Source organism: Vipera berus (genome assembly GCF_964194415.1).
Source record: "Vipera berus genome assembly, chromosome: 3".
NCBI lineage: Eukaryota > Metazoa > Chordata > Lepidosauria > Squamata > Viperidae > Vipera > Vipera berus.
Genome location: NC_138204.1, coordinates 107,947,528 through 107,960,451, shown reverse-complemented (window position 1 = coordinate 107,960,451; position 12,924 = coordinate 107,947,528). Strand labels below are relative to the sequence as shown.

General features: G+C 41.6%; 2 protein-coding genes across 5 annotated transcripts in view; one reads left to right on the top strand and one right to left on the bottom strand.

Annotated features, from left to right (window-relative positions):
- SMG7 (SMG7 nonsense mediated mRNA decay factor) overlaps positions 1–4,664 on the top strand; it is a 73,540-nt gene extending 68,876 nt beyond the window's left edge. For all 3 annotated transcript variants that reach the window (XM_081323233.1, XM_081323232.1, XM_081323231.1), the window contains one exon: positions 2,470–4,664. In XM_081323233.1, the coding sequence (XP_081179359.1) occupies positions 2,470–2,583 (114 nt within the window). In that variant the 3' untranslated portion in view covers positions 2,584–4,664. The remainder of the gene's footprint in view (positions 1–2,469) is intronic.
- Positions 3,866–12,924, bottom strand: part of NCF2 (neutrophil cytosolic factor 2) — a 31,878-nt gene continuing 22,819 nt past the window's right edge. For both annotated transcript variants that reach the window (XM_081323236.1, XM_081323237.1), the window contains 6 exons: positions 12,044–12,119; positions 11,632–11,651; positions 10,295–10,440; positions 10,103–10,211; positions 9,491–9,635; positions 3,866–6,443 (listed from right to left, as the gene is read on the bottom strand). In XM_081323236.1, coding sequence (XP_081179362.1) covers positions 6,337–6,443; positions 9,491–9,635; positions 10,103–10,211; positions 10,295–10,440; positions 11,632–11,651; positions 12,044–12,119 — 603 coding nt within the window. In that variant the 3' untranslated portion in view covers positions 3,866–6,336. The remainder of the gene's footprint in view (positions 6,444–9,490; positions 9,636–10,102; positions 10,212–10,294; positions 10,441–11,631; positions 11,652–12,043; positions 12,120–12,924) is intronic.

Sequence of the window (12,924 nt, the reverse complement as noted above, 5' to 3'; positions counted from 1 at the left end):
GGTTTCATGTAGATGTTGAACAGGAGAGGCGAGAGGACCGACCCCTGAGGGACTCCGCAAACGAGAGGCCTCGGAGTCGACCTCTGTCCCCCTGCCAGCACCGACTGCGAGCGACCCTGGAGAAAGGAGGAGAACCAACGCAGAACCGTGCCTCCCACTCCCAATCCCCTGAGGCGCCGCAGCAAGATACCATGGCCGATGGTATCGAAAGCCGCCGAAAGGTCTAATAAGACTAGGACAGAGGAATGGCCCCTGTCCCGGGCTCTCCAGAGATCATTCATCAGAGCGACCAATGCCGTCTCCGTGCTGTAGCCCGGCCTGAAGCCCGATTGGCACGGGTCTAGATAAACCGCTTCATCCAGGACCTGAGGAAGTTGGTGCGCCACCACGCTCTCAACAACCTTCACAAGGAAGCGAAGATTGGAGACTGGACGAAAGTTATTCAATGAGGATGGGTCCAAGGTGGGCTTCTTGAGGAGAGGTCTCACCACCGCCTCCTTCAAGGCGGTGGGGAAGTGACCTTCACTCAGAGAAGCAGAGATGACCGCCAGGAACCAGCCTCGTGTCCCCTCTCGAGCCGCATAAGCCAGCCAGGAAGGGCACGGGTCCAGTAAGCATGTGGAGGAGCTCAACCTCCTCATAATCCTGTCCACTTCCTTAGGAGTCACAGGATCAAATTCCTCCCAGATGACGTCGACAAGACTGTCCATGTCTTGTTCTTCCAACTCAGCCCAGTTGGAGTCCAGGCCGGTTCGAATCCGAGCAATTTTATCCAGCAGATATTGACCGAATTCCTCGGCTCGACCCTGCAAGGGTTCCTCCCTCACCTCTTGGTTCAGTAGGGAGCGAGTCACCCTGAACAAGGCAGCCGGGCGATTATCTGCGGACGCGATGAGGGTGGAAAAGTAGTTGGATTTTGCCACCCTTATCGCAGCGAGATAAGACCTGGTAAGGATTCTTAATCGCAATCGGTCGGATTCGGATCGACTGGTTCTCCAACGGCTCTCTAGGCCCCGTCTCCGACGCTTCATCTCCCGGAGCTCCGCGGTGAACCATGGGGCTCGCTGGGATCTGCGCCGGGTCAGAGGCCGCATGGGTACAACTCGGTCCAGAGCCTCCGTGGCTGCCTTTTCCCAGGCTTCCACTAAGGCATCCGCCGAGCTGTGAGCAGGGAGTGCATGTGCGTCCCCAAGCGCTGCCTGGAACCTATCAGGGTCCATTAGGCGCCTAGGGCGGTACCATCTGGTTGGCACCGTGCATCCACGGCGGGGGGTGGCAAAGGGGAAGTCTAGCCGTAGGAGGTGATGATCGGTCCATGACAGGGGCGTAACAGTCGTGGCACCCCCACCGATATCATCATGCCACCGTCCAGACAAGAATACCAAGTCTGGGGTGTGGCCTCCCTCATGAGTCGGTCCAGAAATTATTTGCGACAGGTCCATGGCCGCCATGGAAGCCATGAACTCCCGAGCCAGTTCGGACGATCCTCCCAGGGACGGTAGGTTAAAGTCGCCCAAGACCATGAGTTTTGGGAATTCAACCACCAACCCTGAGAGGACATCGAGTAGCTCGGGCAGGGCTGCCGCTGCACGATTAGGTGGTAGGTACGCCAGCAGCAGGCCCAACTGCGCCCCCGGGCCATATCTCAGAAGGAGAGACTCACACCCGACCATCTGAGGGACTCTGTCCCCTTTTTTGTCAGGTTATACATTAAATATGGCAAGATTCTGAAATGCTAATGATGTATCCTTTGCGATATTTTTCTGATTCTTGCCATTTGCCAATTATATTGTGATCTATTTGTCTGTGAAGTATGTACAATTAAGATGTAACTATAGGTACTTAATAGTCCTTTAGTTACAACTACAATTATGACCACAACTTCCATCGCTAAGCAGCATGCTCGTTGAGTCACTACATGACCGTGCTTGATTTTCTGCAAATCAGGCTTCCCTCATTCATTTTGCTTGTCAGAAGCCACTGGGAAGGTTACAAATGGTGATTACATTGGCCCAGCATGCTTCAACTGTCATAAGTACATGTCAGCTGCCAAGTGCCTGAATTGGGCTCATGTGACCGTGGGGATGCTGGTATGGTCGTAAGTGCAAACAAACAAGTCATAAGTCACTTTTTCCAGCACAATCATAAATTCTAATGGTTGTGAAACATGGCCGTAAGTCAGGGACTATCTTATCAGACTACCTTCAAGTACCCAACATATTTATTGCATTTATCATTTGCATATGGATAAGCTGTGGTGGCAAAGCATTTCAATTCTTAACGAATATATTTTATGATGCTTTAAGGCTAGGTTCAGCCATACTGTGCCAGGAAGAACAGTAAGTCAGAGACAGGAAAAGCTAGAGAAGTTAGTAAGGAAATAAGCAGTGCCTTGAGATATTTCTAGTATGCTCTTTTTATGCATCAGATTCCAACTTCATCTTATGGGGTGTTTGTTTCTTTGCTTAGTCTATCTGGTCCAGTTCTATGATGCATCCTGGACCTTCTGCTCTGGAGCAACTGTTGATGCAGCAGAAGCAAAAGCAGCAACGTGGGCAAGGTGCCATGAATCCACCACACTGAGAACAAAAGAGGTGGCAACCTTTGCAATCGAAAGCTCCATACATCATGGCATGTTGGGTTTACAGGACTGTCCCACACAGTTCTGTGCACGTGGCAGCCTCTCTTCTGTTGCTTGATGTCAGGAGGGCGTAAGTGCTCCACCAACCCACTGAGTATGCACAAAAATGAATGCAGTGCAATGGAAAACCAACACCAGGAACTCTCCCATCCCACCAGGGCCCTCTGGAGGGAGAGAGGGACTGCTGTTTATCTCACAGTAACCTGATATCACCGCCTCTCACCTCCTCCATCGTGCATGTGCCCAGCCATGTGGGAAAATAAAAAGATGGGAAAGAAGAGCAGATGGAAGAAGCCACTGAGAACTTCTCAATCCTCTTCCTCAGTATTGGGGAACCTAATAGGAATCTATTACCTATAGCTTTGCTGACTGAGAATGTAGTTGAAATTTATTCCTCAACGTCTAAATTTCGAATTATTACCGTCTCAGTAGTAAGATCACACTGAATTCTTCCATACACAAATGTGCTTTCTAGTCAGTGTGTAGCACCCCTCGAGTCACTGGTCCAGCCAGCCAGAGTTGGGTAGTGGTAAATTGACGGAAGGGCAGGTGTCTGGTCTCCTTCGTTAGGTAAGGAGTTTCACGAAGGAGAATTTGGTCCCTCCAGTGTCATTTCCACCTCTTCTTCAAAGGTTGAGTCTGGACAATTGTGAATGGGTTAAGGATTCCAGCAGTACTCACATGCAGTGGCCACTGCCAGCCCTCTGTTCAGGGCAGCACACTGCTGCTATGGGGTTTTTAAGTTAAATGGTTCAGATTCCTGTACATTTTATGATAGCGTAGTGACCAGTCTGATGAAATGGCAAAGCTGGCCTGTGCATTCACAGCCTGACTCCTTTATGTAGGTAGGTAGAAGCTTTCTGTGTCTTTTTTTTCCCCTCCCAGCCCCTTTTTCTAGCCTATCCCAACTCTGCTGGTTGCTTGTAGTTCGGTTCTTCGTATGCAGCATCCCACCAAATTCTAGCAGGATAATGGGAAGCAAAGGAATTAGTCTGGACAGGACAATATAGGCAGTCTCTTCTGCCATTAAGTATATGTCCACAGAATGGAAGCTCAAGGCAACAAGATGCCTGAGAGGGAACCCATGCAGTCAGCTATCAGTCCCACTTGTTCCAATAAGGATGCAGAAAGGGGGAAAAGGTTGAACTTGATATTTATTGAGCAGAAGGAAGGCTGCAACTCTTCTTGCATAGGAAACAAGAACATTTCTTTTTTTTCTTACCTTTTTATTTTTTTTGTTTCCTGGGGTACCTATGGAAACAATCTAAATATTTTAAACTTGCGAATGCCGGAGTACGTATGTGTATGTGTATCAGTTCAGGATCTATGAACCACAAAAAACAGCTGCAGAGCAAAGCACATCCGGAGTCCACAAGTGATACTGGAATTGGGGAACAGCCCCAAATAGACTATATATAAAAAGAAGCTGAATGAGGCAATGCTCTCTCTAGGATAGGAATTGAACTCCCTGTGCAAGCGGTGTTGCTGCTCTGGGTTATATTGCTTAAAAAAACTTTCTTTAGAAAACGTAAAAAAAAACAACCAACCCTCAAGGATGAAGTTCTTGCCCTAGTTGTGCTTCTTTAGCTCCCTGCCCCCTCAAGCCAGCTTCCGTCCCTCTTCCTTTTCCCAAGTTTGTGTATTTGAGCTGTGCACCCCAGCAGCTGCAACATTCCAGTGTTTGAACAGCCACTGATTCTTGCACTCTAGACAACCTAACCAGATCCATGATCTCACGCTCTCCACAGTGCCAGAATCCCGACCCATCGGTTCCCATTTCTGCATGAGAAATCTGGTATTTGGAATGTGTTTTTTTTTTTTGGAATCTTTTTAAGGCAGGGCTCCCTTCCCCATCCACCCTTTTACACACACGCCCTGCTGTGGCTAGAACCTCGAGGGAAGGAGAACCCCCAGCAGAGAAAACTGGTTTGTGTCGTAAGCTTCTTTTGTGTTTTTGTCTGTCTGTGCGAGACCTGCAGCTGCTGAACTCAGCTTTGCCTTTAATTAAACCATGTTCTCTACAGCCAGCCTCGTGTAGTAACATTTCTTTAACCAATTATTTCTTGATTGTGAAACTCAATTGATTTCTTTGTGGCAGAGGATATCTCTATGAACAAGTAGAAGGGATTTATAGAGTAATGCATACAGCAAGTGAAGTTGAATATGACAAAGCACAGTAAACGTTGCATCTTCTACAGCAAGAAAAAAGCTGTTTACCAGATGTGTTGTATTATTTCAATTACTGAGTTGGACAGAAGACTTGGCAATGTTTGAGAGACACACACACTCAGTACTAAATGGATTTCTAAAGTTGGATAGTTAAGGTTTGGCAGACTAAACTCTTTGGAACCACCTACAGGTAGTAGCCCTTTTATTAAGGAGTTGCTTTTTGTGTTAATAGTAGTTGAAAAAAAAATACACATTGTGTTTTATAGAGAATATAACAAAACTACATCTTTTAAAGAAGTATTGGCAAAAATCAAACACTTGAACATTGTACTACTTTTCAACAACCTTAAACGTAATTTTATTTCAATAAAACACTATATAGCAGTTGAGCTAATTAATTATTATCACTTGCTAGAGATGGAATACCTTCAGATTATGCTTTTCCATAATTGCAGCTCTCAGCTAAGATTTGGCGGTTCAATCTTAGATTTGCACATGTACCTTTGAAGGGTACCTTTGAAGCAGAAATTGAGGCAGCTGTAGCTTCTGCCCATTTTTCTTCATGGCGCATTATTTGCTTCTGCTATGCAGTATTTGATCACCGCAGATGGGGACTGTAGCCAAGAAATTAAAAGACGCTTGCTCCTGGGGAGGAAAGCCATGGCAAATCTAGACAGCACACTAAAAAGCAGAGACATCACCCTGTCAACAAAAGTGCGTATAGTCAAGGCTATGGTCTTCCCAGTTGCAATGTATGGCAGTGAAAGTTGGACCATAAGAAAGGCTGAGCGCCAAAGAATTGAGGCCTTTGAACTATGGTGCTGGAGAAGACTCCTGCGAGTCCCTTGGACTGCAAGGCAATCAAACCGGTCAGTCCTAGAGGAGATCAATCCTGACTGCTCTTTAGAAGGCCAGATCCTGAAGCTAAAACTCAAATACTTTGGCCACCTAATGAGAAGGAAGGACTCACTGGAGAAGAGCCTAATGCTGGGAAAGATCGAGGGCAATAGAAGAAGGGGACGACAGAGAATGAGGTGGCTGGATGGAGTGACTGAAGCAGTAGGCGTGAGCTTAAATGGACTCCAGAAGATGGTAGAGGACAGGAAGGCCTGGAGGAATGTTGTCCATAGGGTCGCGATGGGTCGGACACGACTTCGCAGCTAACAACAAAAATGCAGTATTTAACATTTAACATTTGCCATAACAGAAGGTAGCCAAACATTTTGAGATCTAAAAGATACATTTTTCCTATGTTTGGACATGATAACTCTATTGACAGTAAAGAACGTTGCCAGAGATGGAAACTAAAATACTGCTATTAAACATGGATCCAGTTGCAAATAGCTGTCACTTTAGGTAAGGTATAATATAGGAGAGTTATAAACGATAAGCATTTAAGCATAATACACAATCAAAATAATAGCAAGGAAAAAAGAGCTTCAACTGGCAAGGAAAAACTTTGATATAATGAATGAGTTGCTTTGAAAAAAAATAATGATTTTCTCAGTTCTTTGTGGGATTTCAAATTATTCTTCAGAAATATTGTCTAGATTTTGATTGTATTCTTCAATGTATGCTTTGGGGAAAATGCCCACTTTCCCATTGCACGTGCCTTCCAACCACTCTTCATTCACTATAAGATAAAATAAGATTGAATCATAAGCATCATTCATTAAGGATGAAAGGGGAAATTCAATTCAAAGATGGGTGCTTCATGTGGAATTCTGCAAAAAAATATATGTGAGAAGCCTTTGGGATTTGGTAATGTTATAAATGGCTTAATTGTGGAACTCTCAGTAATTGAACCATTGTAATTGAAAAGACCCAGAAAACTACAGACCAATCAGCCTAACTTCAATAGTTGAGAAGATATTGGAAAAATAATTTAAAAAAAACATCTGTGAACATTTAGAAGCAAAGTTATAACTAATAGCACGGGTTTGTTAAAAACAGATCATGCCAAACCAATTTTATTTCGTTCTTTGATAAGAGTGATTAAATTAGTAGACCAGCGAAATGCTGAGTGCATAGATTTCAGCAAGGCATTTGACAAAGTAGACCTACTTCTTGGTAAACTAGAAAAATACGGGATAGACAGTATCCCCACCAAATGGATTTGTGGCTGGCTGACAAACTACTCAGTGAGTAGTCCTTAATAGTATTACCTCTACATGGAAGGAAGGAAGCAGTGGGGTACCACAAGGTTCTGTCTTACTCTTCAATATCTTCATAAATGAGTTAGATGAGGGAATAGAAGGGAAACTCATCAAATTTGCAGATGACACTAATCTGGCAGGAATAGCCAACACCCCAGAAGACAAGCTCAGGATTCAAAAAGATCTTAACAAACTTGAACAATGGACCCTATCCAACAACATGAAATTTCATATGGAGAAAAGAGGTTTTAAAACCAAAGATTCAAGTACAGATTAAGCTCAAAAACAATAACAGGGACCTTGGAGTCCTAGTGGACGAACACTTAAACATGAGCCAGCAATGTGCAGCAGCAACCAAAAAACTTAATACAATCCTTGATTGTATGAACAGGCATAGAATCAAAATCATGTGAAGTATTAGTACCGCTTTATAAAGCCTTAGTAAGACATCTGGAATACTGCATCCAATTTTGGTCACCACATTACAAAAAAATGTTGAGACTTTGGAAAAAGTACAAAGAAGAGCACCTAAGATGATCAAGGGGCTGGAGACAAAAACATGAATAGAATAGAGCTGGAAGGGAGTTTGGAGGTCTTCTAGTCCAGCCCCCCTGCTCAAGCAGAAGAACCTATACCATCTGAAAGAAGTGACTGTCCAGTCTCTTCTTAACCTCCAGTGATGGAGCACCCATAATTTCTGAAGGCAAGCTGTTCCACTGGTTAATTGTCCTCACTGTTAGGAACTTTCTCCTTAATTCCAGGTTGCTTCTCTCTCTGATCAGTTTCCAACCATTATTTCTTATCCTGCCTTCTGGTGCTTTGAACAACATGAACAACAGTTGTAAGAATTGGTATGGCCAGTCTAGAGCACAGGCCCCCAACCTTTTAGGCACCAGGGAGCGGTTCTGTGGGGAGGTTTTTCGGTGGACTGGAGGGGGCATGGTTTTGTGTGCTTCATCACTGGTGGTTTTTAAGAAAAGACTGGACAGCCAACTGTCTGAAATGGTATAGTGTCCTGTTTGAGCAGGGGGTTGGACAAGAAGACCTTCAAGGTTCCTTCCGGCTCTATTGTGATTGATTGGAATGCTGCTTGAACTTTTCTGTGAGGGAGAATACGGCTATTAAAGGATGGGACTATGTGTGCAATAGTGTTAAGGCATTAAAACAAAAGTGGGAGTTTTTATTAAAATTACTGTCAGAAGTTAGAAGCGTAATTTGCTACTGTTTTGGTAAAAATATTAATGCATTTGTTGGTAAAGTGTGTGAATGCCTGCTTGATGCAAAATGTATATGAATTGGGAAATATGGGGGGGGAAAGTAAATTCTGCAATAGAAGCATAGGGTTGTGGGATTGTAAGACTTAATATCAGGGCTGTGCAGTGCTTTGTATTGAAAGGAAAAAAATGATTTGGAGCACGTAAAGGTGTTCGCATTGTACATATCTGTGTTTTCTTCAGCAGCTGCATCTTTCTCTGGGGTTGCACACTTGCCTAATGCAACCCAATCCTGAGAAAAGTTGTGTTTAGTTTTAGTAGTTGTAGTTGTGTACCCCAGTGTGTTCCAGGGCATCTTTTTGCTTTCAAATACAAAGTCTAAACCCTACTCAGTATGATTTTTTTTTTTAATCCCATTTATATCCCGCCCTTCTCCGAAGACTCAGGGCAGCTTACAATCTAAGCACAAATCAATGTGCTTAGCAATAGCCTTCATTCTATGTATATGCCTGCTTATTAGGGCTTTCGCCCCCCCCCCAGTGGCATTATTACAAAGTCAGCTTATTGCCCCCAACAATCTGGGTCCTCATTTTACCTACCTCGGAAGGATGGAAGGCTGAGTCAACCTTGAGCCTGGTGGGATGCGAACCTGCACTAATTGCAGGCAGCTGGTGTTACTTAAGGAGGCATTAGCCCACTGCTGCACCAAGGCTCTAAAATTTTTGAGCTAAGAAGCTGTAGGCTTCTCAGTTGCTGTGCTACCATCTAGACATCCTGTCCATCTCTTTTAATAGCATGAACTACACATTGCCACAGGTGTATGTAAAGGAGATGAAGAGGTGGTTGAAAAAAGGCAACAGAAGTGAGGAAATGCAAGATGCCCAGAGCCAATATTTCAAGGCAATTAACATTGAGAAAGATAACTGGTTGGAAAATGGAGCTGTAAAGATGGTAAGTCATGAGAAAAGAGATCAATACTACAGCACTGTATTTATTTTCTAAGAAAGAAGAGCTGTGAATCTGAGCTCCAGAAAGAACTTCTGTGCAAGCTGCTAAAACTTGGAAACTTTCTTCACAGTATGATCTACCAACACTTAATTAACACATTCCAAATGAAATTCATTGAACTTGCAAAACAAGGGGCTGAAGTCGAAGTAAATGTGTACGCTGCAGATTCCTGTAGTTGGAGCTAATTACAGTATTGCTAAGATGAAAAATTGGAGTTAAAGTTTCAGATGGAGGAACTGTAGAAGGAGAAAGATAATGTCCCAAATCACTTTTAAGTTTCAATAGTTTAAGATAAAATTTACCTTTGGCCAGAACAACAATTATATCCCCTTTCTGAAACTCCAGATCTTCTGCCTGAGTGGCTTCGTATGTATAACACGCTATAACTTGTGTTAGTATTTTCTGCTGTGCCTCCTCACCATTTTCCATTAAATTATGTTTGCTGATCTAATGTGAGAAAAAAATATCTTTAAGTATCTCTTGATGCTTTCATAATTAGAAGTTTGGTGTTTTTTTTCAAAAAAGTGCCTTCATTATAACTGCTTGAATTGCTGTTATGTGCATGCATATATTAAGCTTTTAAAAAACAGAGCACGAAACTTAACAGAAAAAAAGGAAAATAAATAATTAATTAATAAAGGCCCTATTTAGCTACCTTAAATGATACAGAATTTTTCCAGATGGTACCTTTCAAACTGGTAGGTGCCAAATATCTACTATTCCTAAACATCTTACATTATTATTTTAGAATAATATCAGTAGCATTTTTCACTTTTACAGTCAAAAGATTTCTGTGTGGTTTAGATGCAATTTTCAGAGATTACTGATCTAAATTTTTTAAAAAAATATTCTCAAGGAATTATATGTGGCGCTCCCCAACATGGTATATTGCTTTCTGAACTAGACTATCTTACCTCATTGGTGATACACCACAATGTCAAGCAGTTGTTCTTTGCATGGTTCCATAAGGTTGTCATTCCATTTTCATTCAGACTCTGGTCCTTGCCATCTATTGTCTGGTAGCTAAGCAACAGAAAACTTGGTGAGGACCAAAAGGCTTCATCCCACTCATTAGGAGCGAAGTGCTGCTGAGTGGTCTTGCTTACCTCAGTGTTGTGTGTTCAGGAGAGAGTTCCAGTTTCTTACACACCTTCTCTAAAAGGCTGCTATAAGATAGGTTGGGACTCACATGCAGGGCTATTGTGAATTTGTAATGCACTTTGATGATATAAAGTGTTGGAGATGCATCAAACTGTAAGAAAAAATACAAGAGCCTGACAAGTTCATGATTTCCAGTAGCCTATTTGCATTTTCAAGGGTCATATGGAGGGGAAGCATCTGCATGAAAAGTCATGCTAAAATTCTGTTATGTACTTCAGGCATTACAGTGGTTAAAACTGGTGAAAGTAGCAGAAAAGGCTGCAGTGCCATTTAAAATGAAAGGTATATAGAGGCAGCAATACATTTTTTTTTATTTTTGTATTTGCATGCTGCCCAATAAATATTTCTTGAATATTTATTAAAACATCAACATATGTATTATAATGGTGCAAAGCATTTCAAGTTCTAATTCAAATGACATGTTTCAAGTATGAAGTAGATGGTTTCAGAAATATTTCTGAAGTGGCATTCAAAGAACAAAGTGGCTGTCTTGTACTTAAAATAGGTCCTTTGAATTTGAAATTTTAATTTTTTTGCACATCCTTAAATATATGTAAGTCAAGGATATTATGCGGCACAAAACAAAACCTGTAAAAATATCTAATGTCAAAAAGAATTCTTAACAAATTTATTTTAAAATGAGGCATAAAATAAGAATCTGCTACTAAATTCTTGTGCAATTAAACAATAAGAACTTCTAGCTCCTAATGGTTTTAACAGAAGAAACACTTCCCCCCCCCGACTTATTAGGCTGCTAATTTCAAAGAGAAAACAAGATAACTTGTATTCAAGAGAATATACTTGCAAGTTTCATTTCTGAAAGTAAAATGAAGTCCCTGCACAAGTCCCTATACAAGCACATGTTCAAACCACTAGTTACAGTATAATAGTTTACATTTTAGCAATAGCAATAGCACCTACAGAGTCAACATATTGGCCCCAACAATCTGGGTCCTCATTTTACCAACCTCGGAAGAATGGAAGGCTGAGTCAACCTTAAGCCCTTTAGGACCAAACTCTAGACTGTGGGCAGAGCTAGCCTGCAATACCGCATTCTAACCAGTGCACCACCAGGGCTGTAAAATTGTTTGTACTGAGTAAATATTTTATGAGAGGCATAATTTGAGATGATATCCCTGTTTATATATTACTTTTAAATATTTGTATAAGATGCTGTGTCCTCTGTGGAATTAGGAAACCTATTAGCTCTTTAATTAACAGCAATTAGTATTGCTGTTTTGCCTGTCCAAAAGCTCACAATGAAAGGAAATCATATATATACCTTCAGTTCTCTTCTGTGACCTGCAGAAAGCAGAACAATTGTTACATAAAAATATTTCTTAAAAAAATAACACCGTCTTTAGATTGCATTGCTTGATTTAAATCATGATTTGTTAAATGATTACTATGGTCTCTTTGTAAATTGGTATTCATAAATATGGTATAACATAGAACTGGAAATTACAATACTGAAGAGAGTTTATTATCATTAATCAGAACTGCAGTTTATGCTTATGTTAATACTTCCTTCTCATAATTTGTAAAGATGGAGAATTTAGACAGAGCAGAGAGTAAGTATCTGCTTTAACAGCTATGTTGGAGGGTGGGGGGGAGAATAGATTTGCAGATAGCTTTTGTGATAGCCTGAAACTACCACAAAATAGAATTATTTTCTGTATGTGGTTTTTACTCACTTGAAGGAAGGTTAGGGAAATCTGGAGCAGCAATGCTTGGTGGAGCAGGGATATTTATATCTTTGTTGTTTTCTTCCTGGAGAGAATGGAAATAGCTTGTCAGAGTCCTGAGGGTAGTATATGCAGTGATTGAACTGTTTAAGTCACAAAATATACAACACAAAACAGGTGAGGTGATCTCAGCTTGTTGGGAGTAGTAGTCCAGGTTTGGATTTGTCATATACAACTCCATAAAAAAAGATACACTCCTAGAAGAGAGCATTCTTTCTGTCTGATGTGAACCTTTGCCACTTTTTTCATCTGGCTAAATTGTCCTGAACTCCTATCTCTTTTTTTTAATCCCATTTATATCCCGCCCTTCTCCGAAGACTCAGGGCGGCTTACAATTTAAGCACAAACCAGAGAGGAATTGTAGAGAGGAATTCCATGGATAAGACACAAATTGTATTCACACCATCTCTTTAAAGTGAAGGTCAGCATATGACAGATTAATAGGTCCTATCAGTGGGGAGGATGCTTGAACATTATTTTTTTCTCTCAATCTTAATCTTGTATCTAAGGAAACAGAATAGCTTTATATACCTCCAGGCTACCATGAGCTAACTGGGGATGGATGGATGACAAATCAATGGGTAACTAGTTGAATAAAAACTTACTTGAGTACATTTTAACTCCTAATAAACCTGGAATGATTATTTTATTGATATAGTGAATGTTCTCCTAAAGAAGCCCAACTGAACAAAGCAGGAAAATTAAAACCTCTCCAAGTCATAACCTTGTGATCAATCTTAATTGTGTACTGGCAGAGTAGTATTTCCCATTTCCAGGTACCATTTTACTGTTTACTGTTGCCAGGGCTTTTTTTCTAAAAAAAAAAAAAA